Source organism: Argentina anserina, chromosome 7, assembly GCF_933775445.1.
Source record: "Argentina anserina chromosome 7, drPotAnse1.1, whole genome shotgun sequence".
NCBI lineage: Eukaryota > Viridiplantae > Streptophyta > Magnoliopsida > Rosales > Rosaceae > Argentina > Argentina anserina.
Genome location: NC_065878.1, coordinates 7,068,550 through 7,096,197, shown reverse-complemented (window position 1 = coordinate 7,096,197; position 27,648 = coordinate 7,068,550). Strand labels below are relative to the sequence as shown.

Here is a 27,648-nt window from a genome sequence, read left to right as displayed (position 1 = left end):
TAATCTTTCAGAAATTTTTGTTGAGTAAATAAATAAATTAGTGAGGTGTCAGTAGCCGCATCACTAACCAAATTACTCCATGATAAGGTGCCATACTTTTAGTTGATATCATTGAGTCGAACTTATTCCTAGACCTAATTCTCACTCCCTCCTCAGTCCTCACCACTTCTGCAAACCCAAGGGTTCATGAATGAGAGTTTCCTAATGCCAAAAACAACTTTTACTTAATTTAATTTAGGTCAAACAAAAAAAGGAGATTCATTTACTCGTGTGCACGAGCGATTATATAGATGTTGGTTCTGCTTCCTCACTATACAGTAATCAGTCATATGTAATCAGTCATACTCTCAGTTTTAATTTACCTCCTTGTCGCTGGGTAGGAACCTGTGGTTGTTAGTCATAACAGAACTGTCGCTCAAAACTGCATAGGCAATTAAGCAAACATATCCAAACAGATTCATGGAGCCAGTAGTAGTGACAACAGGGGAAGATGAAGCCAACAGTCCAAAGAAACTTGATGCTGGAGCTCTATTTGTGCTCGAGTCCAGAGGTACTAGTTGAATTTGATGGATCCATCAATATGTTTATGACAACTTTTGATTAACTCATTAACACGTACTGATTTGGTGATAGGGTCATGGTTGCACTGTGGATATCACCTGACAACCTCAATTGTAGCTCCTGCACTCTTGAGTCTTCCCTATGCACTTTCTTTGATGGGTTGGTTTGCCGGCGTTGTATGCCTCACTGTTTCGGCTCTGGTAACTTTCTATTCCTACAACCTTCTGTCCTTGGTTTTAGAGCACCATGCTCAACTTGGTCAGCGCCAGCTTCGTTTTCGCGACATGGCCAGGGATATTCTGGGTGAGTAATTTCACTAGTAGTTTCTTGAGCCTTCCCTGTTGATTTCATAGATTAATACAGAAATATGAAAGGGTTTATGGTCTGATTGTACAGGACCAAGATGGGGAAGATATTTTGTAGGTCCAATTCAGTTTGGCCTATGTTATGGTGCAGTTATAGCTTGCATTCTTTTAGGAGGACAGAGCCTTAAGGTCAGTTCTCTAATTCCATTAAGGCTCTCTAACCTGCATGTTTTTTCTTTCTTAATTTATATTGTGAAGCAGTTCATGCTGGAGACTATATGTATTGATCTGCTTAATTATGTCTCCCAGAGAAAAAAGCCCTCAAAATTCAAATATTATGTCAAAATCTGAAGGTTTCTAACTGTTCTCTTTTGTTTTTCTTTCCCTCCTGATTCCTCTTGTGCAAGTATATATATCTGCTCTCTTCTAATTCAAGGCCAGAGACCATGAAACTCTACCAATTTGTTATCATATTTGGTGTCCTAATGCTGGTATTGGCACAAATTCCATCCTTCCACTCCTTAAGGCATATCAATCTTGTCTCTCTGATCCTTTGTCTTGCCTATAGCGCCTGTGCCACAGCCGGTGCAATATACGTTGGTAAGAAATTGAAGAACAAGTAAGGTATGTCCATATTGTCACCACCAGTCCGGATCCGATTAGTTGATTATTATCTATATGTGATTGCAGGAAATTCCATGAATGCTCCTAGGAAGGACTATTCCTTAAATGGAAGCAAACAGAATCGTGTTTTTGGATCCTTCAATGCTATATCGATCATTGCTACCACTTACGGCAATGGTATTATTCCTGAAATACAGGTTTTTGAAATTTCTTACTTACTGGATTCAGCTTGGATATATATTTTTTTTAACTGGATAGAGACAAACAAGATGCATATTTCCATTTTTGTTTGCAGGCAACTATAGCACCTCCGGTCAAAGGGAAAATGTTCAAGGGATTATGTGTTTGTTATGCTGTTGTAATTTCGACATTTTTCAGTGTTGCTATATCAGGATATTGGGCATTTGGTAATCAGGCCAAAGGTACAATTTTACTCAATTTTCTAGTTGATGAGAAGCCTCTGTTGCCAACTTGGGTTCTCCTGATGACCAATGTCTTCACCTTCTTGCAAGTAGCAGCTGTTAGTGTGGTATGTAGACTAACTGAATGCATGTTTTGATTTGAGGTAACTGGAACTTGATAGTTGATCTACACATGCAGGTTTACTTGCAACCAACAAATGAAGTACTCGAACGGAGGTTTATTGATGCGAAGATTGATCAGTTCTCTGTTCGAAATGTAGTGCCAAGGTTGGTTTATCGATCACTGTCTGTCATGATAGCCACAACCGTTGCAGCTATGTTTCCTTTCTTTGGAGACATCAATGCATTAATCGGAGCATTTGGTTGCATTCCTCTTGACTTCATTTTGCCGATGGTGTTCTATAATGTTGTATTCAAGCCATCCAAGTACAGCATTCTTTTCTGGGGAAACACAATAATTGCTTCAATCTTTTCAGCATTAGGAGTGTTGGGGGCAATATCTTCAATCCGTCAAATAATTCTTGATGCTAACACGTACAGTCTGTTTGCAAATGTATAGTGTAAAGCACTAGTAATTTCCAGAACATGAACTCTGAGTGTGAAGTCTACTCGATATGAAAATTTATACAAAAGTTGATTTATAGAATCGATCTAATCTCTACTCCATTTGATTTCTTTTCCAGAACGTGAGGTAGCAAGTTAACTTTAATGATAAGAAATCATTAGGTGGTCAGGGACCATTGCTGAGTGGTAGTCCTTAATCCACTTGGTAATCCTTGGTCAAAGAAGAAAGCTTCGATTGTTTCCTACTCTGTAATGGTTGCGGGAATCCTTAAAGCTTCAGGTTTACTACCGTACTTAGATATCTATGAATAGGGCATAAGTTCGTACGTACTACTTAGAAGAACAAGAGTCTTAAGAGTTGAGAGAGAGAGAGAGAGAGAGAGAGAGAGAGCAAGTTAGGTCTTGAGAGTTGGTGAGAACTATGAGGGGGCTCTCCGGCGGTGATGATCGTCGGCAATGGATCGAATTAGCAGTTGCCGTCACGGCCGTGGGCGTAATCTACTTGGCCGTCTACAGGGGTAGTCATGAATTACTTATGTCGAGAAGGAAAAATAAACATGCACTTCGACCTAGACAATGGAAAAGTTTGTTTACAGAGGAAGGGATACTAACTGATGGTGGCGTCTTTTTCTGGTCCGAAGATGGTGGTTCCAAGTTGTTAGAAAAAGTTCGCAGTGGAGGTGTTGATCCGAGTATACGAGCTGAAGTATGGCCTTTCCTCCTCGGAGTATATGACCTGGACAGTTCCGAGAAAGAACGAGAATCTGTCAGGAAAAAAAAGAGAAAAGAATATGAGATGTTGCGGAAACAATGCCAGAGTCTTTTAACACAAGGTAAATGGTTCGATCTCTTAAAGCTCTTCACCAATGCAGCAGCAGATTACGCCGATTCGCAGAGAACCATTCGCCTCGATGCTGTGCGCGCAGATGATGAATGGGCTACATATTCACCCTCTCAGGCTGCTCTTGTCTCAAAGACGAAGGCACATAAAGAAGCTGAGAGTGTAGGGCTGAAGCTGCATATTACGGTGGATTATGAAGACTTGGAGCCGAGAAGGATATTTCATGCTGCTAGACTTGTTGCTATCCTGGAAGCCTATGCTATGTACGATCCTGAAATTGGTTACTGTCAAGGTATGAGCGATCTACTTGCGCCTATCATTACAGTGATGGAGAAGGATGATGAAGCCTTCTGGTGCTTTGTGGGTTTCATGAAAATGGCTAGGGATAACTTCCGGCGGGATGGGACTGGGATTGAAAGGCAGCTTAGCATTATTTCCAGGATTATCAGGGGCAAAGATGTTACTTTATATAGACACCTAGAGAAGCTTCAAGCAGCGGATTGCCATTTTGTGTACAAAATGCTAATGGTTCTCTTGAGGCGGGTGTTGAGCTTTGAGCAGACACTTTGCCTCTGGGAGGTAATGTGGGCAGATCAGGCAGCAATCAGGGAGGGAATTGCAGAGTCTGATTGGGGGAGATCTCCGCCTGTTGACGATCTCTTTCTGTATGCAATAGCAGCTTGTGTGCTGCAGCAAAGGGACAGCATACTTGAATGCAGCAGCATGGAAGACATCATAAGCGAGTTCAATAGCATGGCTGGCCGTCTGGATGTTTGGAAGCTTTTAGATGATGCTCATGATTTGGTGGTGAGTCTGGTGACCCTTCATGACAAGATTTAGTTTCTTTGCTTTCTCGCTCATTAGTTCCCAGATTCTCCATTCCTTTTTTTTTTAGTTGTTGCTGCACCAGTTGAGGTTTCCTTTCAAACTACTTAATTAAGGGATCTCAAGGCCATTTTCACACTGCTTAAAATAAGCAATTCCTGTATTGCACTGAATTATGGGATTTATAATGTGTTGCCCGCAGTCGGATGCTCATCGGAGTGATTACGGCTGTGAAGGCAGATTTAGTAACTCCTAGCATTCTGACTGGGGCTCTTCTGAGTGGTGTTAACAGTGAACACAATAACTCTGACTTTGCATTCTGGATTTGCTTTTTATGGAACTAGTGAGATACCCGCGCTCTGCAGAAGGATTGTTCAAATGGTCAATGGAATGAATAGCACTAATATTTAGCAAGAGTCTGCTCATAAATCCAAGAATGGTAAGAACAGAATGACAAGGGAATATATTAGAACTTATTTTCGATTGAGATACCAACATGTCAAATGTAACCTACTATCTGGCGAAACTTATGATACACTACTTCCAGTTTCAAACTTAAATCTCCCAACTCCAAAAATGCAGGTCCAGTATTAACAAACAAATCCAAGACCCAAATAGCAAACGTACATAATTTGCATACATATATGAAACAAGAAAACTAACTGAATTTTTCGAGGGTAGCCTCACAAGCCCTCAATTTCAGAAAACTAACTGAAGTTTTATGTCCGCTAGTCTCATTGACTCCCATCATTGCTCACTGTAACTTTACGAATCATATCAAACAATTTTAGATCCTATACTGACAAATATATCTGGTTCTGCAGGCAACTTCAAGAACCATATCTTTTCTCAAGCTTGGCTGTTGCAAAATGCAAATAGTCACACATGAAGTATTTATCATTCCTGGTGTATTCTAATTACTGTATATATAGCTACAATATGAATGAGTAGAAAAATCATTAGAACAATACCTGCCATAAAGACAATTGAGACAAATCTAAAAGGTCATATCGTTACAGAAAAAACAAAAGTGAGAACTCTAAATTGTTCATACTTCATACACAGAAAAGAGTCAGATGTATCACACTCAGAGCCACCAAGAAGGCAAGAAATAACCTCAGTTATATAGCAATACATCAATAACTTCCGTTCTGAAACTCTTCTCTAGTCAAGCAAGCAACGAATCCATAAAATTAAGACAATGCGCAGTGACAACAAGTAGAGTACTAATGTTTCTGCTCTAAGACTCAGAATACTATCTTCTTCCACCAGAAGACTCTTAATTTACATTGTTTCTGACATCATACCAATTTAATGAACAGAATCCATTGTTGTAATCAAATTTCCCTTCTCTCTCTGTGCTTTTAACTGTTGGGAGGTGAAGACGAAATGAGGTGGCGACTAATTGGCCTTCATTTTAGGGCCCTTTATCTTCCCGCGCTAATTCTTTCTGTAATTATGCTAGGATTAGGTCCAAAGCTGATGAGAAGTGGGTAAATTAAAACGGAGTGATGATACCGGTACTATTTCGTCTAGTAATATAAATCTCTCTTTGTTTGTAAGTGAGAGGCCAAGAGTTCACACACAACACTGGCGGATCCTCTTCATAACAAGGGGATACTTAAGCATCCACAACTAATCACACAAAAACAAAATATGCAAGTAATATACATTTTTTTAAGTGGAATCATCCCCTACACCCACCCACATTCAATTTCCGCACCCCGCACTTAATCTTTTCACACGTGCACATAATATTCTTTAACCAAATTCTATTTTCTCTTCGTCTTCTTTCCGGACCTCAAAGACTGGCCCTAATTCCTAAACCAAATCCCTAAATTAGATTAACTAATTCCACTTGGGATCTTGGGCCTTAGCTCCACGCTCCACCACAATACCACCGTCGTCCGTCGACGATTCAAGTGCGGTTGCGCGGCACTACTGGGCTTGCTCCCTAGATCAAATTAGGGATTTGTGGCTTCTCTTTCTCTGTTTCAAAATAGACCAATAACATTAAGGGGGTACGCCACATATCTCATGTGGCAAGCATATATAATAATTTCTCAACAAATGAGTAGGACAACAAAAATATTTCCGCCTAAATCGTCCAAAACTCTATCAGAAGAGAATAAACAAAAATTCATTCTGGTATGTGTACAAATCCACACGTGTAAAACCATAGACTTGTAACTTCATAGCTTTGCCACTACTCTGTTTGAAGGCGCGCATAATAAACCATCAATCAAGAAGGGTCCCCTAAGAATTGAAGGATGGAATGAAACTAGCTAGCTAGTAGCTAATGATAAAGTTAGGGGTGTGCATTTCTTACCGCACCGGTTCAAACCAGATAACGAACTGCACTAGTTTATACGAACTGGATTAGGATCGTGAGATTATCAATTCACTTGTAAACGGACTGGATTAAGTTTAGAGATTTTTCAAACCAGATACAAATCACACCGCACCGTTTTATTAATAAAAACTAAAAACTTATTTATCCTTATTCATTTAACCCTAACATGGTATATATGGTAATTTATAGTCCAAAGTCCAAACCCTTAGAGACTTATCTCTTAGTTGCAAGCCTCCTATTATAATCTCTCTCTCTCTCTCTCTCTCTCTCTCTCTCTCTCAAGCTCAGTACTTTTACTTTGCTTTGTTTTCTTATTTAGTTTGTAATATTATCGAAGATTTGTGCCTTCAAAACTTGGTTTGTAATAATTTAGTTTGTACTTTGTTATTAGTATTCATAATCTCTTTATAAGGCCCAGGCTTGATAGATCAACTGAGGTTCAAAACTTGGTTTGTGATAATTTAGTTTGTACTTTGTTATTTGTATTCATAATCTCTTTATAAGGCCCAGGCTTGATAGATCAACTGAGGCTTGACTCATAGCTTGTACGAGCTGCAAACAATCTGTCTCAAAGATGACTTTGGAAAATTTTAAAGTTTCTGCTAGTTTCATACCTTCAAAGAGATCCAATAATTCTGAATGGAAAGGTGATGTTAATTGCTAGCAAGGTTTGACACTCCCTGCAATGAAATCACCTAACTCATGCGTACCTGGCCTTTCACACACGCACACAAGCATGTACGTGTGTGTCAGTGTGTGATTTTATTTATGTGTAACTTTCAAGCCTCCCATCATCTGGGAATAACAAATAAAGATTATTAGCATCATATATTATTGTTATAAAAACAGTGATATATTGCATATATAATTTAATAAGCTGAATTATAAATAATTATAAATCAAAAACGAAGAACACGAAAAGGAATTCAACCAAAATACCGTACGATTGATGATGGAAGAACTAGTCGAGACGTGTGTGATACCACACTGTCCTTAAGACGTTTACGCTTCCTCTACCGGTGCAAGGATGCTAGGCACTTATCTCCCAGGATATAACGACTAAACGATTCTAGGAAGTTGCACTACTAACTAGAACCTTCAACGAACTCGAAATGTACCTCTTTCTATCACTAGAGAAAAGCTAAGAATTTTGCGAGTGGTAGAGGATTGTGTTTCGAATGGAATGAATTTACAATGAAAGGATGGTGGCTATTTATACTGTGAGGATTTGCAATTAGCAACTAATAAGATGGTTGTTATAGAAATCAAAAGATCATAAGATATATGAGTTACATATGTTACAAATATTGATTTCAATTCTGTTATAATTCTCCATAACACACAATAACTCAGTTGTTACAAAAGAAGAATTTGAACAGTCAAGAGAATTTGAAAAGTCAAAACCGAATTTTCGAAAATGCAAAAAGAATCTACGTTCCGACCCTCAATTCGGTGTTGCATTCGTGTCCGCAGGTCGCACGGGCATACACGAGTTTTCCTTGTGACCTAGGATTTGCACCCCCCCATGCGCGTGCGCGAGAGGGTATAAGGGGGCTTACACACTTTACAATCCATACACAATGGATTCTATATAAAGTCTTTTCAACACTTCTCTTTTCCAATGTGGGACAAATACATTTCCCTCATTCTAAGTAGCCATCTTTGAGTGACAATTTCTTATTCACCCACAAACCAAATTACACAAACAAACATATGATCTTATAGCCCTCATTATGGAGAACTCAAATCTATGTTCATCTTTGATTAATTATAAGTTTAACTTAATTTAATTAATCAATTAAAATTTGGTTTTAAATGGTTTTTCCAACCATTTTCCAACAATTCCCCACATGAATGAAATTGGCCACCAAAGACTCGATAGAATTTGGTGATAGATTTCTACGGTTGAAACCTGCATAGGATAGGTAGGTTTGACCCTTTGAACCTTCCCTTATAAAAGTATGTTTACTTTACTAACTAAATAGTAGACGCGATGTCTCTGAACTATTCGTCATTTGTGTAAATGATGACATACTTTACACAGGAGTCTCCCTGGTACACTTCGGTTCTCATTTTTGTGCCCATTTTGGCCATGGAACACACGCCTAGTTTTGCAAGTAGTTTGATAAGAGTTATGCCCTCATTAACTCTCCTAGAAGCGGCCCCACTTCTCTCTTGCATAGGTGATCTCTTAATTAAGAGTAACCTGCATTAATCTGCTCGATTTCTCGACGCATAAGAATCATTAAAAGTTTTTAGCTTAACCTCATCCATACGGGTATCACTGTTTTTTATCATAGGAATGGACTTGGGGAACTCCCCACAGTGATCCGAACTAATCTCTACAATTTGGTTTTCCCTTTTGAACATAGATCTTGGGATCTCCAGTCAGCTAGGTTGGGTATCCACTATAGTGATTGTAAATTTCCAATGGGCTTTAGTCCCATTCCCTTCGATGATTTTTTCAACTAACTCTCTGTTTAACCCTTTGGTTAAAGGATCAGCAATATTATCGTTAGACTTTACATAGTTTATAGAGATAACTCCAGTTGAGAGTAGTTGTCTAATGGTATTATGTCTTCGACGAATGTGTCTAGACTTACCATTATACATCTTGATCTGTGCCCTGCTAATTGCAGATTGACGATCACAATATATACCAATCGCAGGCACATGTTTTGTCCATCTAGGAATGTCTTCTATGAACTGGCGTAACCATTCTGCTTCCTCCCCACATTTGTCTAGTGCTACAAACTCAGACTCCATTGTGGATCTAGTTATAACTTTGTTTTGAGGACTTCCAGGACACGGCTGCACCCCCTAGCGTAAATACATATCCGCTAGTAGACTTTGAGTCTTTCATGTCAGATATTCAGTTCGCATCAGTGAACCCTTCTATAACAGTTGGGTATGATGTATAGTGCAACCCATAGGTACGAGTATACCTTAGGTATTTGAGTACTCTTCCAATAGCTTGCCAATGCATAGCTCCAACATTACTCGTGTACCTACTTAGGTTATGAACCGCATAAACTAAATCTGGTCTCGTACAACTTGTTAAGTACATTAGACTCCCAATTATTCTTGAATACTCTAATTGAGAAACACTTTCACCTTTATTCTTGGACAAATGTAGATTCAAATCTACAGGAGTTCTGACAATTCCAGAACCTTCCTTGTTAAATTTCCCAAGAATATTGTCCACATAGTGCGTTTGACTCAACACAAGCCCTTCTGATGTGCTCGTAATTTTAATTCCTAAAATGACATCAGCAAGTCCCAAGTCTTTCATGTCAAATTTAGAATTCAACATGTCTTTAGTAGACTTGATCATCTTATCGTTGCTCCCAACGATAAGCATATCATCCACATACAGACATAGAATGATATATCCATTTTCAGTGTCTTTGACATATACACACTTATCACCTTCATTTATTCTAAATCCACTGGTGATCATGGCATTATCAAATTTCTCATGCCATTGTTTTGGTGCTTGTTTTAAGCCATATATTGACTTAACCAATCTGCACACCTTCTTACTCTGAGAAGGAGCAGAAAAACCTTCTGGCTGTTCCATGTAGATTTCTTCTTCTACATATCCATTTAGGAAAGCCGTCTTTACATCCATTTGGTGTACTTCAAGTTTGCGCAACGCTGCAATTGCAAGTACCATCCGTATGGAGGTTATTCTCGTCACAGGAGAATAAGTGTCAAAATAATCCAAACTCTCCTTTTGCCTATAGCCTTTAATAACAAGTCTAGCCTTGTACTTGTCTATTGACTCATCAGCTTTTAATTTCTTTTTGAAAATCCACTTAGAAGTCAAAGGCTTACACCCAGGTGGCAAATCCACTAATTCCCAAGTGTGATTTTGCATGATGGAGTCAACCTCACTTTTGATTGCTTCTTTCCACAGAGGACCATCAGTAGAGCTAACTGCCTCTTTGAAGGTACGGGGATCACCTTCAACCATATATGACAGGAAGTCAGGTCCATAGGACTTTGCGGTCCTTGCCCTTTTACTTCGTCTAGGTTCAACCTCAGACTCAGATTCGGACTCCGACTCAGATTCTTGATCATGAGCATCATCAGTTTCGGCTCGGTTGTCCTCACGTGCCCATTTAGAAGAATTAAATTCCTCTCTAGACTTCCGTGGAAATACATTTTCAAAGAAAGATGCATTTCTCGATTCCATTATCGTATCCTCATGGATTTCAGGAATATTTGAATCGTGGACTATGAATCGATAAGCCGAACTGTTATGTGCTTATCCAATAAAGATGCAATCAACCGTTTTAGGCCCATTATTCACCTTTTTAGGTTTAGGAATTTCCATTTTTGCCAAACATCCCCAAACTTTTAAGTATTTGTAGGATGGTTTTCTCCCTTTCCATAACTCATATGGAGTTTTCTCTTCTTTCTTTTTGGGCACCATATTTAAAAGGTAATTTGCCGTGAGAATCGCGTCTCCCCACATGTTGGGTGGCATCCCAGAACTGAGTAGCATAGCATTCATCATATCCTTTAGAGTACGATTTTTGCGTTCTGTTACACCATTGGATTGTGGTGAGTATGGAGCAGTCCTTTGATGTATAATCCCATTCTGAGCACAAATCTCAGCAAATGGCGATTCATACTCACCCCCTCGGTCACTTCTTAGTGCCTTAATTTTCTTGTTGAGTTGGTTCTCAACCTCATTTTTATAGAGAATGAACTTCTCTATGGCCTCACTTTTGCATTTTAGCAAATACACATAGCAATATTTCGTGATATCATCTATGAAGGTAATAAAGTATTTATTATTCCCTCTAGATAACGTTGATTTTAGATCACTCACATCTGTATGAATCAAATCAAGGGGTTCATTGTTTCTTTCAACACTTTGGAAGATGATCTAGTCAGTTTTGTCTCTACACAAGTTCATACTTGTGCATGTTAATTGACATATATTATATTCTTCACTACCATAAATTAGGAAGACTCATATAGGTGTAATAACTAGTTTTTGATAATAAACAATCCACCACCCATGGCTCTATGTCAATTTCAGACAAAACACATTTGTCAACACTGAGTTTTATACTCATAAAACCCTTAAGAACATACATCAATTTATTCGATAATTTCAGTTATGTTCTACAGATTAATCCAAAAACTTGGTTTGGTCATACCATAGCTCTAAGTCATTTAGTCCCCAGTCATAATCACTGACTTTTTCCATGCTATCATTCGATATCATACAACAGAGGTTCATGTCAGCAACCTCCTGAGTGACGGCTTCAATCAGGTTTGCCTCCTTCCTTTTGTTCCTCTTCGGTTTGTTGCAGTCGACAGACTTGTGACCAGTCTTGTCACAGTTGTAACACTTGCCTTCAAACCTTGGCTTCTTGGAGATGCCTCCTTTCGGCCCCAGCTTAGACCCATGATACTTGCCTTTCTTGTTTTTGGAACCTTGACCATGTTCCATCATGTTTGCCTAGGCAGAGACATCATTGATCCATGCTTTCTTTTCGGATCCTCGGTTGTCTTCCTCAATGCGAAGTCTAACCTCTAGATCCTCCATGGTCATTTCCTTTCGCTTGTGCTTCAAATAATTCTTGAAGTCCTTCCAAGCAGGTGGTAACTTTTCAATAGCACATGCCACTTGAAAACTTTCACCTAGTTGCATTCCTTCAGCGTGAATCTCATGCAGGATTAGCTGAATTTCAGAGAATTGACTCATCACGGTCTTTGAATCCACCATTTTATAATCAAAGAAGCGGCCCACGATAAACTTCTTGGCGCCGGCATCCTCGGTCTTATATTTTTTCTCCAAGGATTCCCATAGCTCCTTTGTCGTTCCCATACTAATGTACACATTGTACAATGAGTCGGCTAGACCATTCATGATATAATTCCTACATAAGTAGTCAGAATTATTCCATGCATTCACAACAGCAATCTTTGCTTGATCGTCATGGTCATCTTCCTTGAACTCAGGAGCATTCTCCGTCAAAAATCTTGCCAGATTCAGAGTAGTCAGATAAAACATCATCTTTTGTTGCCACCTCTTGAAATGCAAACCGTTGAACTTCTCAAGTTTTTCCCCATGGGATACTGAGACAGGTACAACGGGAGCAGTAGGCACAGTTGGCACCAAAGGTCCCTTGCCATTTCCAGAATTTTCTCCGTTAGTCATTTTTAGAAACTGAAACACACACACAAAGTGTAAGTTTACTTGAAAAATTGTAGATAAATATCGAATACAAATTATATAAGCAATATCAAAACTAAACGTCTTAAGATTGTTATAAAAACAGTGATATATTGCATATATAATTTAATAAGCTGAATTATAAATAATTATAAATCAGAAACGAAGAACACGAAAAGGAATTCAACCAAAATACCGAACGATTGATGATGGAAGAACTAGTCGAGACGTGTGTGATACCACACTGTCCTTAAGACGTTTACGCCTCCTCTACCGGTGCAAGGATGCTTGGCGCTTGTTTCCCAGGATATAACGACTAAACGATTCTAGGAAGTTGCACTACTAACTAGAACCTTCAACGAACTCGAAAGGTACCTCTTTCTATCACTAGAGAATTTGAAAAATCAAAACCGAATTTTCGAAAATGCAAAAAGAATCTAGGGGCTTACACACTTTACAATCCATACACAATGGATTCTATATAAAGTCTTTTCAACACTTCTCTTTTCTAATGTGGGACAAATACATTGCCCTCATTCTAAGTATCCATCTTTGAGTGACAATTTCTTATTCACCCACATACCAAATTACACAAACAAACATATGATCTTGTAGCCCTCATTATGGAGAACTCAAATCTATATTCATCTTTGATTAATTATAAATTTAACTTAATTTAATTAATCAATTAAAATTTGGTTTAAAATGGTTTTTCCAACCATTTTCCAACAATAATTTGAGAATTTGAACTTGAAAATGAAAGAAGAAGAATAAATAAAGAACCAGCTGGAAATATTCATCCAAACTATCCTAAACTGTTGGACCGAGTCTTATTTCTTCAAGATTTTTCACTTCGCTTACAAATTAACCTGAATCTAAATCGATCGAAATGACCGGGATTCAAGTGATTAAGGCATGAGCCGCATGACAGCTAGCCTTGGCCCTCTAATTAAGAAAAGGGGCGGCGAAGTTGAACTACGACTCGGTCAGACTCGACTGCTTCTAGAGACCCATTTTTCTACGTAAAAGATTCATATGTTAATTGTAATATGATTCTGGGTTGAAATCTGTACAGAAAGTTTGGACTTTACATGAGTGTGAAGTCGGGAGTTGTAAAATTGTAACTGTATATCAAGGGTGACTTGTATATATTTGAGAGGGGCCCTCTATGTGGAGTAGTCCAAAACAGTATTCAACCAAAGTTGCTCATTCTTCAATTTATGAGGTTTTGCTAGCTTTTTGATCATATAGTATGTTTGTGGTTGTGCATGTTTTTGTTATATATATCGATCGATTTATATATAACAGAAGAAGCTATAGTCGTCTGTGGTTGACTTAATAGATCAAACCCTTACTGCCTTATCCTCATATATAATCTGTTGACACTAGTGAATTTCTACAACTCTCTAGTTCGTATATCGTCGATCTTCCAAGAACACAACGAGAGAGAGAGAGAGATGGGAACTGCGGCTGCTCCATACATGTTAGAATTAGCATCTGAAGGTGATCATCAGAAACAAAATGGTGTCGTGGCCAGCAGTCCTCCGAAAGAGCTCGACGCTGGAGCTCTCTTCGTCCTCAAATCGCAAGGTTAGTGGCCGGCCCGCTAGCTAGCTTGTACTCGATGACGAGTTATATATGTATATGATGTTTGGTCGGTTAATTCAATATGATCATCATGAATACCCATTTATTTACGTCTTCGATCAAGTTAAACTCCATCAAGCTTAGATAATATCATTGAGGCATTGATCGAGCACCTTTGTTCAAGAACAAAAAAAACGTACAGAGATTTGCAGCAGATACGTGTAGGAAAATCTAATGACTATATAGTTTATAGTAATAGAATACCGGAAACTCTACAGTACTCTACTGTGTGAAATTGGCAGTCTTTATAATTTATATGGATATTTGTTTTGGTACATATTGCTTTATATTTTTCTTCAAATTTAAGGGGTACATTTTGCTTTCTAACCTCCTTAATCTTTGATGGGCAAATTAATCTTTCTGGTACGTTAGGTTCATGGCTGCATGTTGGGTACCACTTGACGACATCAATAGTGGCTCCGGTGCTTCTAAGTCTTTCATTTGCGATGGCGTTGCTCGGCTGGGTTGGAGGAGTCATTTGGGTAGCTTTGGCAGGTTTGGTCACCTTCTACTCCTACAATCTTCTCTCTTTAGTTCTTGAGCACCAAGAAAAGCTTGGCAATCGACAACTTCGATTCCGAGACATGGCCAGAGACATCTTAGGTACGTCTATGTTATTCTTACTCGCGGGTGTTTATCTATCTATGTGCATTATTTACATATTAAAGTGATTGCATGCATATATATATAGGTCCTGCGTGGGGCAAATATTTGATTGGTCCTCTGCAGTTTTGGATATGCTATGGTGCAGTCATTGCTTGCACATTACTTGGAGGCCAGAGCCTAAAGGTCAGTGCGCCTGAACTCTAGGCGTTATACGTTCCAATGCTCCAATAGTATACAAAAACTTGAAGACAAAGAAGTACTCATCATCATTTCACAGTGAACTAATTAGGATCATGAAGCCTCTGATTGAATCTTCATATGTTTGTTGGCAGTTCATTTACTTGCTCTCTAATCCAGATGGAAGTCATGGTACAATGAAGTTGTACCAGTTTATAATTATGTTCGGAGGCGTCACACTCTTTTTGGCTCAAATGCCATCCTTCCATTCCTTACGGCACATTAACCTCGTTTCTCTTATCCTTTGTCTTGCATACAGCTCCTGCGTCACTGCTGGTTGCATATACATTGGTAACTATCGTTAACTAGCATACTTTTTGTCATGTTTACGATCATTTGGTGCGAAGAAATTACGATCGATCACCCATGTTCTAAGTTGTTGATATCAATTGTTACGATTATTTAACGTCTCTTAGTATCTCAACATTGGATACATGTATGAATGTATGATTGGATTACAGTTAGCATGCATGCACATATATTCTTCCCATATATGTGACTAGAACTCTACTCGACAATGTAATTCATTTATATATGCCCGCCTTTGTTTCCCAGGACATACAAAGAATGCTCCTATACAGGACTATTCCATAAAAGGAAGCACAAAAGATCAGTATTTTGGTATCTTCAATGGCATCTCAATCATTGCTACAACATACGCAAGTGGAATAATTCCAGAAATACAGGTAGTTAATTAACATGGCTATGAATTTGAAATTTACTAATAACTTACCGAATAAAAATTATTCTTTAGATTCAGCCTAACGTAGATAATATGTTGTTTTTTGTTCAAAAAGTTAGTCTTATAAGTTTTGGTCTATGAAATGAGGGAACAAGATATGAGTTTCCAAAATTATCAGACGTTTCTGTAGCTTTCTCTCATCAAAAATATTTATGTTATGTTTGCTTGACAAGAAATTTAAGTGATTACATATATGAGCAAGCATTAAAATCATTGCAGGCAACTTTAGCACCTCCAGTAAAAGGCAAGATGTTCAAAGGGCTATGTGTGTGCTATAGTGTTATAGTAACAACCTATTTCAGTGTGGCAATGTCTGGATATTGGGCGTTTGGCAACCAAGTTATGGGAACAGTTCTTTCCAACTTCATGGGTGTTAAGAAGCCTCTACTTCCTACCTGGTTTTTGCTAATGACCAATGTCTTCACTCTTCTCCAAGTCTTGGCTGTCACATTGGTAACAAGCCAGTCCTAGATTAATTACTAATTTCTTTGGATTTGTACGTAGGTTGAGGTGCAGTGATGAAATCCAACTTATATATAGGACTAACTAATTTACATGGTTGTAAACGCAGGTTTACTTGCAACCAACAAATGAAGTGTTTGAGAAGAAATTTGCAGATCCAAAAATGAATCAATTCTCCGGCCGTAATGTTGTACCACGATTGATTCTGCGGTCGCTTACTGTCGTGGTTGCTACATTTTTCGCTGCGATGTTACCATTTTTCGGAGATATTATGGCTTTGTTTGGGGCGTTTGGATGCATTCCTCTAGATTTCATTTTGCCAATGATATTGTACAATGTGAGTTTCAAGCCCTCAAAGCAGAGTCTCATCTTTTGGGTTAACACACTAATAGCAGGAGTATCGTTCTTGTTAGTCGGAGTAGGGGCTGTGGCATCTGTTAGACAAATAGTTCTTGATGCTAAAACATATCGCCTATTTGCTAATATGTGAAAGAAAAAAAAACCACTCAGATATATTATTGACCGTCAACATGCTATTGTAAACAATTTGCTGTTGTAATCACATATTACATATTGTTTTGCATATGTAATATATTTTGGACACACGCACTTTTGTTTCCTGCATTTCAATTTAGAGAGAAGATCACAACAAAGCACATAACTCCCACTCGTTTTCTAGAGTTACAAGCAGCGCCTCTAATAGAGTAATAGCAATCACTCTTCAGACTCACTAGACTCGACTTCATTGCCGGTACTCAACTTTCAGAGTATGATTTTCCTAACGAAGCCATGTGTCTGGTATACCTATCTAAGTTGGGATTTCTTCTCCCTCATTTTCAAAATTTACGTTACAATATGTGATTTCGTTATATTCAAGTGATAAACGTTTTAGATGATTATTCAGGTGAGTTATTTATCAGCCAAACATTTTTCTTACGGCTAGATCCAATCTCAGGTCGTAAAGCCAGAAGAATCATTACCAGGACATAGAGGGGGAGGTCATAAGCGTCTATACCGTAAAATCGATTGAACGGCGGCCCTAACTTTAACGGTCCTAATTAGTAGAAAAAATAATTTTGACAGCCTGTGAGAAAATTGATTGAAATTCTCGGTGCCTTTGAACTGGGAGTGGAACCCAACAGTAACTTAGGCACTTGCTATATGTGGCATATACTCGAGGATATATAGAGTTGAAATGAATGAGTTTGGTGATGGTTTAGTTTCATGGAAGCAAACGTAGCTAGATCATCGCTGACAATGGTTCAGTATTGTTTAAACCTCTCCTGCATGAAGCTTTGTGTGTGACTTTGCTTCAGCTTCATTCAAGGATTGACAGAATGACACAGATCGAGCTAATTATATTCACAAGTCACAACCCTCAACTACTTCTTTCATCCCCCTGTCCTTTCTAACCACATTGAAGATCAACAAGGAAAGTGTGGTAATTTAACGTAGCATGTTTCACGTTGAGGTAAGAGAGAATAAGTAGTAAACTAGTAATAAATGAATCTCACGTTCTGCTACCTAGCACTGTACACTCGAAGTTATTTCCCCCTCATTGTAGTCTCTATTTTGTTTGATATTTAATCTCAAATCAATTATTAGAATCATTTTTTATTAAATACAATAATTAATATGTTACTGTGAGTTTGTTGTGAGTCGAACTACAGTTTTTTTTTATTATGAAAAGAGACTTATGTCACAAAACCAAATTATATTTGGTAATTTGAGTGAATATATAGTGATCTGATTAATCAAACGTGAAAAACATGTTAAAAAGTAGGTATTTTAGAACTTATTCAGTGCACATGTTTGACTAATGGCAAAATTTTTTGTTTAACCGACCTCGACATCCTTTATGCTCGACCAAACCAGTGCCAATATGGTTCGTCTTAGCTTTTACTTCTTCTATACAAATTACAAAAGCTTGAGAAATTGGTCAATGAGAGATGATATGACGTTACACTAGAATGTAATTTTAAAACTCTTCAAGTGGAAGAAAACAAATTGTATCAATTCATACTTTTCTTCTTCTTCTTTCTTATTTTGATTTTTTTTAAAGAACTAATGTGTTTCTGGAAGAACTTTATTATTAAAAGTAAAGTAAATCCATGTATCTAAGTTCAAACAATATATTGATGACAAAAGATTACCTGAAAAGGAGAAAAATCCAAGATCTAGAGAAGTTCTTATTAAGTTATTAATGAGTATGCATGCAAGTCATCTTTGTTTTCTACTCTGTATTGCTGCTCATACTAGCAATAGTTGGTCGTGATTGCATATAGCTGAATGAAGTTATTCATTTTTCTCAATAAATTTTAAGAAAGTGTCATATTTTGATGTCACAATCGAAATTAATGTAATTAAAATTTACCAGTACTCTTGCTTCTTGTCTTCGCTAGCAACTTGTGTCAGACTGTTGTTTATAGTGGGCGTTACATGGAATTCTTTTATCCTATTGTTGATTTTCGTGATAAAAGTTGTTCTCAGACTTTGATATTTAAACTACTCTTCGTTTATCATATACATACACATTCACATACACCGCTAGTACTATCAATCTATAAGAGAACCACCTCCCACTTGAAAATTCACAAAACATTAGTTAAGTAAACAATGCAAGCTCTATCATGAAAATATTCGTAGTCCTAATAATATATTTCTATTCCAAATGGCTTGCTCGCAACTCATCTCTCTCTATTCAGCTTAGTGTTTCTTCTCGTTCTACTCATATTTGTATTTTTAGCTCATGTTTCACTTAGTAGTAACTCCAGGCCTGAAAAGGAATTTGATTTGAAGTGTTAATTATATCATGATCACTCGGTTCATTCCCAATGCCATAGTGATACATGCTGCAGATGTTGCTACTTGCTAGAGAGCTTTGAATCCCAGAACAATCATCATTTAGTGATAACCCAGCGGTTGAAGACCCAAGCCTATACTCATAATTAAAGAGTTGGACACAGTCACGGCTTGGTTGTATTAGCTTCAAAAGATAAAAGGTACGAATATGATCCACCTTTACTATTTTCACAAGCGGCAAGTGAAAATGGCTGAACACTAACAAACAAGCAACATTCGACAAGGTTAATTTCAAAGAACCTAGCGAGCTTTCAATCGTAAGAGGTAGTAGAAAGTTTAAGAAGCCTAAATGAATTGTCACCCTTCATACTTATAAAACGTGACAACTAACCACTCAGTTATTGGAGTCACACTTGGATTACTACAGGACGTAAATCTTTGTAATTATAAATTTGCAAAGAATAAGCCATCCAAGTGGCACATTTTGATACGTCAATATCTAAATTGATGTGTTGAGAGTTTCACACATTTTGATGTGTCAATACAGAACTAATGCGTTGAGAGTACGTATACTAATGTCCTTGCTTCGTGTCTTCAATAGCTACCCGCAATAGACTCTTACTTCAGATAGAACCAACTTAGCTTCTTTTATCCAATTGTAACTTTTTTTTTGTGAAAAAATGTTCGTAGAGTTTGGTGTATAAAGTTTAAACTACAAGCGGCGAGTATAATGGAAGTACCTTACATATACAAGGAACATTCGACAGAGCTTCCAAAGAACCTAGTGAGCTTTCGATCGTAGGAGGTACTGAAAAGTTGAAGTACGCTAAGGGAAATTGCAATTATGCAAAGTTGCAAACATATTTTAACTCATATGGCCACTTGGTTTATAAATTCATCTTCAAGATTTCACTTCCCAAATGATCATCTTTATGATGGATTTGGGCACCTCTACCATTTTCAATTGGTTGTCCATCAAATCATTTTGGATTGGGTGCTTATGCATTACTTCTATATAAATGAACAAAATACGTACTCCTCTATGGAGCAGTTGTTCACTTGTTCTTGATTTCATGTGTTAAGTACTTCTCTAATAAGTTCGGTGTTTGAAGACATGTAGAATTTACAATACCTTCAAACGTGCATATTGTATGTTCGTAATAGATGATTTCCCATACATGTACAAGATAGCAAACTTACCCAACGAGGTGAGCTTGCTTAATTTCTAGGTGTTGTAGTGTTCACGTGTGTGCTCGTTATATGCATTAATATCAGTAAGTTATTTTAAACTTAGCTAAATTTTAAATAACAATGTTTCTATTGCAACGATCTCAAAATCGCAAGTTACCCTGGAGAAGTGGAGATTGTTATGCTAAAAATAATATTTCGCAAGCATAATTTACTACAGTCATACATAAACTGATTGAACTGGAACATGATTATAGAGTAGAATGAAGAGTTGCAAACAAAATTGTCCTGGGGTGATTGGTATCTTTGTTGAAGGCTTATAAACTTATAAGTAGCAATGAAATGTTAGCAAGAAAAATACGAATCCACTCTACTCAGGATGATTGGAATTAGAATTAGACATTGATCAAGCTCACTGAACTTATTATAAAGGGGGAGAGGGGTCGACCATATTCATAAGTGGAGAATCTCTCTATCTAATTATGCATTTGTAAATTATTAATAGGGAAGAAATACCAGTAGTGGGCAAAAGAGGGGAGTGAGGTGATGGATGGCTAATTTGTTCTTGCTTCTGTTCAATGGATCAAGGCCATCAACTTTCTTTTGTCCCTTTATTTTAAGTTTAAAAAAGAAGATGGCTATCTCATGGTGGTTGAACCATTGATGTTTCACATTTGAACATTACGTGTTTCATTTCTTTATTTTTTTTTTGGTCCAATGTTTCATTACTTCTTAGCTTATTGGTTTACTATATGACTTCCCCACGAAACACATGACTTAGACATGATTTTCTTGAGTTACGTGACTCATTTATACAGTGAAGTTTCATTTTCATGCATATAAGCGTAAGAGTTTAACAACACTTTTCGTAATGTCTTATATTTACGTGTCAATATTTCAAAACATTTGTCCAAGATCAACAAAACAAAAATATAATAGTGAGTTTTTCTTTTTTTAGATGTAAACCAAAAACAAAGGTTGGTGAGTCAAATTAGATCAAGGTCGTTAATTATGTTGTGCTTAGACTCTAAACTGAAGTCTAGCTAGCTAGATAATATTAACATAATATTTGTGATTAATTTATTTGAAAAGTCTGGTATGATTCCGGCGATTCCTCGGTCGGGCCGTTTTGACCATTTCCGTTTTTTTGTGCAAGTTGGTCCCTCCATACTGTTGGGCTCGGGCCAGAATAGTAATATAATAAACTATTGGGGTTAAATGGTAATGTAGAGTTGTTTCCGCGTGGTCGCCATTTACTGATTGTGATGGATCTTTCTTTTATCTCAAACTTTAGACTTCAGTCTTTCATGTTGCTAATATTTATAAATTAGCCATTGCATTTTCAAGTTAATACATTATAAGCCCGAAATGACAAGAAGTTTCTTACTTTCTTTATTTGGATTCAGCTAGTTTTAGTTTTACCAGAAAATTCATTAGCTTGTCTGGATAAATCTAATAATTTACCTATGATGACAGCTACTTGCCACCAAACGGCCTACCAAAATAAAAGTTTACCAAAGCGATCAAATCAAATGGCTGAGGAGACTTTTACAAGCAATAAATGAGAATTTTAATTGTAATGTATTAGTCTGGAATTTTTACTAAATTGTATGCTTTTCTAATATGTCTTACTCAGGGAGCGAGTCATCTTGTTTATATTAGTGAGTTATTAACAGGTTGACCAGGTGTACAAATGTCTACGAGGGTATTGCAATAAATCAAGATTGACTATCTGTTGTATGCGCATGGACGCAAATACTCTAAAAACCTATTAACTACGAAAATGGTGAGAGTTGTGAATCAAACAGTAGACGAATGGGTACCATGCTATGACACTTAAGCAAAGTATATATAATCTCAATCTTTTTTCAGTAAGTGATATATTTTTTTTTAATGAGATCATCAGTTTGAATTTTACATAATCCATCTCACAACCACCGGTAAATCAGAATCACAGATTTGGTCAAGTACTTAATACTTTGGATTAGCTTTGCAAATACGACAGTTTGGGACGGTCAAGCTCTGCATCTAAAGTGAATCTAACTTGATAGTTTTGAGTTAGTTCACATAGGTTAGTTTTATAATTTGTGTTTAAAGTGTATTTTTAGCACATAATTTGTGGGCAAATGATATTTTCATATAAAATAAATCGTCTTTCAATACTAAATACTTTATGTTGTATTCTAAAATTTCAACGAGGTAAAGGAGAGAGTCGGCTTGTATATAAAATACATGTCACTCATTGAAAATATAGTTTAAATTGTTATTATAGCTGCAGATTTTTATTAATTTAATTTGTAATTATTTAATTATTATAAGATTCAAATGTAAATATAATATTTTAGTGAAAACTTACCTTTTTTATGAGTGATTTAAATTTCAATCCAAACCGAAACGGACAACCTAAACTTATATATAAAATACTCATATATTACAAAATGATTGAGCTAGCTATAATGATTCTCTTTCACAAAAACCCAAATTCTCCATAAATCATTCTTACTTGAGACGTTGGATCTGCCGTGAAGCACATTTAAATCTATCCTATTTTTCTTTTTTGAGAAAATACCCTATTATTTGAACATTCAAAAACAAAAAAATGAAAATGAAAACCATTAAAAAAAAACCGAAGTGTGTAATCGTGGTCGTGAAGGTATATATAGAAGAGACAGGGGGCTTAGCAATTGCAAATAAAGATAAGAAGATTAGCAATCAGTAGTTCCGTATCTCTTCAATAAAATAGTCTACTCGTTTTTTTGTCTCTGCCACAATTCCTGCTGCGCTATTCCATGTGCTCTCTCTCTCTCTCTCTCTCTCTCTCTGCAGCTCCAAGCTTCCACTGCACCTTCCTCGCCACTTCCTCCTCCTCCTCCTCCTCTCCCCTAATCCCCTCCATTTCTGACCAGAACCATTCGCGGGCCACTTCTTGTTCCTCTAACTCATCGGGTGAGTCTTATTATTCCAAACCTTTTATCAATTATTTTCCCTGGAAATGATCGTAACTCTCTTTTTTTTGTTTTGGGTTTTTATCTTCATCGCACAGTTTAAAAAATAAAACGTTGTTGTCCGAATCTGGGGTTTTGAGACTCTTCTCTGTCTTTTCCCTAGGATCAAACGTTTGATGTCTTGTCTGAATTTTACTTTATTTAAAGCCCAAAGACACAAGAGTGGGTGCTTCTGTTTGAATCTGGCTGTGTTTTTCATGTTGTGTGTTTAGTTCTGGAAGAAGAAAGAGGAATATGGTCGGTGGGAGTTGTGGTAGAACTATATGAAATATTAGTAAAAATTGGATCTTGGAATTTGGTAGTCATTGAGGTAATGGAACTTGGGGTGTTGATAATTTGGGGTTTTTAGTAACGGTCATTTTCATGTCTAAACTTGGCATATATTCTGCTGAATTGTTTGCTAAAAGATTATTATTCCTTCAATTTGGGAATTTTTATTTAATTTTAAAAAAAATTCTTGTCCAGAATAAAGAGTATGGAGTTATCCATTAGCCCTCAGCAGCCTTTTAATCATAGTGTGTTGGAATTGCAGGGTTTTGGTTAGAGATGTGTTGCTTTTGTCTTCTAAATACTTTTTGTGGTTCTTGAATTGTGGTATCTGGAAACAGAACACTAGTGAGATCTTTGTTTTGTAGAAATTACTTTGCTTTGTGGTTAGAAATTTGTTTGCTGAGTGCTTGATTTTGTGTCACGAAATTGAATTTTCTTTACTTTTTGTAGGTGTGTAGTTCCATAGTTTGATTGTGGTTTTTGTATTTGATACAGGATCAGGAAATATGATGTAGAATTTCGCTGTGACATTGGAATTATTTTCTCCGTGTAAGAGATGGTGGCGGCAGAGTCGTGGTTTCGCAGTCTCTGGAGGACTAAAAAGAAGCATGAGGGTCCTGAGAAAGCAGTAATTGGAGTTTTGGCCTTTGAAGTAGCAAGCTTGATGTCCAAGCTGGTGCAGTTATGGCAACTACTGGGTGATAAAAATGTGAATAAGCTCAGAGAGGAAATTTCAAATTCCGTGGGTGTAAGAAAGCTTGTGTCAGACGATGATGATTACATTGTAGGTTTAATCTGCATTGAGTTGTTCGAGAATATGGTCCGTGTGGCAAAATCTGTGGCCAGGCTTGGGACTAATTGTACTGATCCTAGTTTGAAGGGTTTTGAGTTTGCTATTAGTGATTTGATCAATAATGGTGCTGACCCTTATGGATGGCAATTTTCATGGAGAAAGATGGAGAGGAAGGCCAAAAAGATGGAGAGGTTTATTTCGATAAATGCACATTTGTATGAAGAGATGGAAGTTCTTTCAGATCTTGAACAGACGGTAATGAGAATGAAAGGCAGTGATGACTTAGATGGTGTTAATTTGCTTGAGTTTCAAAAAAAGGTAGTGTGGAAGCGGCAGGAGGTGAAGAATTTGAAAGATGCCTCTCTGTGGAACAGGACTTATGATTATACAGTCCTCCTTTTAGCAAGAACTCTCTTCACAATATTTGGTAGGATCAAGCATGTATTTGGAATTCAACAGATGGCAGATGGTGAATCCAAAGATTCTGATCACGTTAGTCGTGGTCAATCTGTCTCTGCAATATTACAGCCTTCAGTCCGACCATCTGACAACGGTCTCCCAAGATTTGCCTCAGGTCCCCTTGGGAAATTTTCTTCTACATCGGGGCCAGCGTCGAGAAAAACCAAAACCAACAATTTTTTTTCAGGCCCTCTTGGTGGCTCAAGTACAAAATCAGGCCCTCTTTCAGCAAAAAAGAAAGATGTCAGCTTCTTTTCAGGTCCTCTTGTGAAGTCAACAAAATCAGGTCCAATTGCTGCAACAAATAGAACCATCAGGAAGTTGTGGAAGTCGCATGATCACTCAGGCAATAATCATGAGAAGAAGCTACCTACAAAGCCCAATAGGATGACTCAAGTTGGGCCTTTTAAAGGATGCATGATAACTGCAAACAATTCACCTGTCACCAATTGCTATGTGAACTCGGATGGTGTTCGTTCAGCAATTCATAATGTAGCCAGAGACACTAACGGTGAAATTTTAGCTTCTAGCAGCAAACCGCATCCTACTCCATCAATCTTCGATTCCAAGCATAAGTTGTTGGATGCTCCACCAGAAACACTTGGTGCTGCTGCCTTAGCACTGCACTATGCAAATGTTGTTATTGTAATTGAGAAGTTAGTAGCTTCTCCTCATTTAATTGGTCTTGATGCAAGAGATGACCTGTACAATATGTTGCCTGCAAGTGTAAGAGCTACACTAAGGGCAAGGCTAAAGCCATACAGCAAGAGCTTAAATTCAGCAGTTTATGATACAGAACTTGCAGGAGAGTGGAATGAGGCAATGGCAGGAATTTTAGAGTGGTTGGCACCACTTGCTCATAACATGATAAGATGGCAATCCGAGAGGAGCTTTGAACAGCAAACCTTGGTTTCCAGGACTCATGTTCTGCTGGTACAAACCCTCTACTTTGCAAATCAACAGAAGACAGAAGCAACAATTACAGAGCTTCTTGTTGGTTTGAATTACATCTGGAGGTTTGGCAGAGAAAATGCAAAAGCTCTGTTAGATTGTGATAGCAATAGAACCTATGATGAATTTTTGGATATGGAAGGGTAGTAGAGTTTCAGCGTGCAGATCTCAAGACTAACCACATTGAGCCAATGCTCGCACCTGGCTTGTCGATGAGATTGCTGAATGCTACTGGACAGATTGATAATTGCATGGTCCAGGAGAGACAATCAGCTAATTTCAATAACTCTGCATTAGCAGGCGTCCTCGGAAATTCAAAAAGGTATAGACCGAGCTTTCAAACATTCTTTCTTTTGGTGGATTTCTAGCCACCGGAATATGAGCCAGTCTTCTTTTTCTCTTACTAGCATGGCATGCCATAGTTAATTAATCTGTGTACCCTGTATATTTCATCAGCTATACTTGTTTCATTTTCAATGGTTGTAAATCTGTGGTATAAAAGCTTCTCTCCATAATATCAAAACGCCTCATATCAGTAATATGGTCATGCGTTTTCTTTTGTAAGTGACTATTGTAATTGTGGCCTTTAGGCTGCATTATAACTAGCGCATATAAGTGTTATGTTGCATGTTAGATTTGATACTGGAGGTTTTCCATGTTATACAGTATCATGTGGTGTTACCGGGCATATTCACCCATCTTTAGAATTCTTTAAATTGTTTTTGTTAGAAATCCTGGCCATTTTCAGGAATTTGTGAATTTGCCTGTATATTGTTCCCCTGTGAACCCACAAAAGCATGTCTATACTCATCCTCTTTTGAACGTGAAAGATTGCTCATTTAAAGTCATAATTTCTTGATGTGGATGTCAGCAGCTCAGAGGGCATCCTAGGAGGTTAGATTCTTGGATTGAGACCAAGATGCAGGTCTCCATTACACCTTTGGAGGTAGAAAGTCGTTAGTTTCAACCGTGTGGGGATCCAAATCCCATGGTTTTTGTTGCTTATGACTGCGAGCTTCGTGCTTTCCCCTTGCATTGCGCATCATGGTTTTTGTTGCTCGAGTCTCTGCGAGAACTTTGAGCTTTCCCCTGCACAGGACATGATGATTTTTGTTGCTCATGTCCAATGGTCTAAATATCGCTTAACGGTATCGTATCGGTCGAGGGGTAAAACGATATATCGGAGATATATCGATATATATCGGTTTTATTGGATTTGTTTATTTTCAATAAAATTTATAAAATTATACTTCAATATATACCAAATAAACTAAAAAAACGTTATTAAGTAAACTAAAAATAAATAAATACTTGATTTTGTGACAATTAAAATACACGAACAACATCTAATAATATAAATATGTATTTAAGAATGATTATTTAGACTTAAAATTTATCATAAATTTTTTTAAAATATATATAAATTTAAAATATATATGAAAAATGAAAAAAAAAATATAAGTTTTTTTTAAAAAAGAGAAAATAAATATTAAAAAATTAAACAAAAATTGAAAAGTGAAAAAAATCAAAGTTTAAATCAAAGTTTGACCGTTGACCGATAAATTTTGACCGATATGCCCTTATCGTATTGGATTCGAAATATCGGCCGATATATCCGATATTTCGAACACTGCTTATGTCTCTATGAGAACATCGAGCTTTCCCCTGCACTGCACAACAGTTCTTGGTTGATAGGTCATAATTATAATGGGGTTCTTCTCTGATGCCAAGTACCAATGCTCATCAACAAAAATGTCCCAAAAATGCAGGATGCCTCACAGCTCATAGGGACGAT

General features: G+C 37.3%; 4 protein-coding genes across 6 annotated transcripts; all 4 read left to right on the top strand.

The window, feature by feature from the left end:
* Positions 1 to 348: 348 nt before the first annotated feature.
* LOC126802072 (GABA transporter 1-like) lies at positions 349 to 2,536 on the top strand. The gene is made up of 7 exons (XM_050529610.1): positions 349 to 550; positions 634 to 864; positions 958 to 1,055; positions 1,274 to 1,466; positions 1,557 to 1,687; positions 1,786 to 2,019; positions 2,091 to 2,536. Exons 1-7 carry the CDS (start codon positions 460 to 462, stop codon positions 2,469 to 2,471), a joined length of 1,359 nt encoding a protein of 452 aa, XP_050385567.1. The 5' UTR covers positions 349 to 459; the 3' UTR covers positions 2,472 to 2,536.
* A 361-nt stretch (positions 2,537 to 2,897) lies between these two features.
* On the top strand, positions 2,898 to 4,157 carry LOC126803479 (rab GTPase-activating protein 22-like). Its single transcript, XM_050531282.1, has one exon. It carries the CDS (start codon positions 2,898 to 2,900, stop codon positions 4,155 to 4,157), a length of 1,260 nt encoding a protein of 419 aa, XP_050387239.1.
* Positions 4,158 to 14,061: 9,904 nt separating this feature from the next.
* On the top strand, positions 14,062 to 16,990 carry LOC126802067 (GABA transporter 1-like). The gene is made up of 7 exons (XM_050529598.1): positions 14,062 to 14,281; positions 14,711 to 14,941; positions 15,030 to 15,127; positions 15,277 to 15,472; positions 15,737 to 15,867; positions 16,143 to 16,376; positions 16,495 to 16,990. Exons 1-7 carry the CDS (start codon positions 14,149 to 14,151, stop codon positions 16,873 to 16,875), a joined length of 1,404 nt encoding a protein of 467 aa, XP_050385555.1. The 5' UTR covers positions 14,062 to 14,148; the 3' UTR covers positions 16,876 to 16,990.
* Positions 16,991 to 23,160: 6,170 nt separating this feature from the next.
* Positions 23,161 to 27,003, top strand: LOC126802062 (protein PSK SIMULATOR 1). 3 transcript variants are annotated; one of them, XR_007672894.1, is made up of 3 exons: positions 23,161 to 23,321; positions 24,146 to 26,175; positions 26,728 to 27,003. XR_007672894.1 is itself a non-coding variant. In XM_050529593.1 (2 exons), the coding sequence occupies exon 2, from the start codon at positions 24,207 to 24,209 to the stop codon at positions 25,998 to 26,000; it is 1,794 nt and encodes a 597-aa protein (XP_050385550.1). In that variant the 5' UTR covers positions 23,161 to 23,321; positions 24,146 to 24,206; the 3' UTR covers positions 26,001 to 26,474. The 3 variants fall into 3 exon arrangements, 1 of the variants encoding a protein (XP_050385550.1); XR_007672895.1 differs by having other exon boundaries at positions 26,725 to 27,003; XM_050529593.1 differs by lacking the exon at positions 26,728 to 27,003 and having other exon boundaries at positions 24,146 to 26,474.
* Positions 27,004 to 27,648: the final 645 nt, after the last annotated feature.

What these genes read in the sequence shown, in the direction of transcription:
- LOC126802072 (XM_050529610.1), top strand. Translation starts at nt 460, where the DNA reads ATGGAGCCAGTAGTAGTGACAACAGGGGAAGATGAAGCCAACAGTCCA. An exon ending in AGCCGGTGCAATATACGTTG is followed by an intron (nt 1,467 to 1,556) that starts GTAAGAAATTGA and finishes ATGTGATTGCAG; the next exon opens with GAAATTCCATGAATGCTCCT. An exon ending in AAGTAGCAGCTGTTAGTGTG is followed by an intron (nt 2,020 to 2,090) that starts GTATGTAGACTA and finishes CTACACATGCAG; the next exon opens with GTTTACTTGCAACCAACAAA.
- LOC126803479 (XM_050531282.1), top strand. Translation starts at nt 2,898, where the DNA reads ATGAGGGGGCTCTCCGGCGGTGATGATCGTCGGCAATGGATCGAATTA.
- LOC126802067 (XM_050529598.1), top strand. Translation starts at nt 14,149, where the DNA reads ATGGGAACTGCGGCTGCTCCATACATGTTAGAATTAGCATCTGAAGGT. An exon ending in TTGGAGGCCAGAGCCTAAAG is followed by an intron (nt 15,128 to 15,276) that starts GTCAGTGCGCCT and finishes GTTTGTTGGCAG; the next exon opens with TTCATTTACTTGCTCTCTAA. An exon ending in TGCTGGTTGCATATACATTG is followed by an intron (nt 15,473 to 15,736) that starts GTAACTATCGTT and finishes TTTGTTTCCCAG; the next exon opens with GACATACAAAGAATGCTCCT.
- LOC126802062 (XM_050529593.1), top strand. Translation starts at nt 24,207, where the DNA reads ATGGTGGCGGCAGAGTCGTGGTTTCGCAGTCTCTGGAGGACTAAAAAG.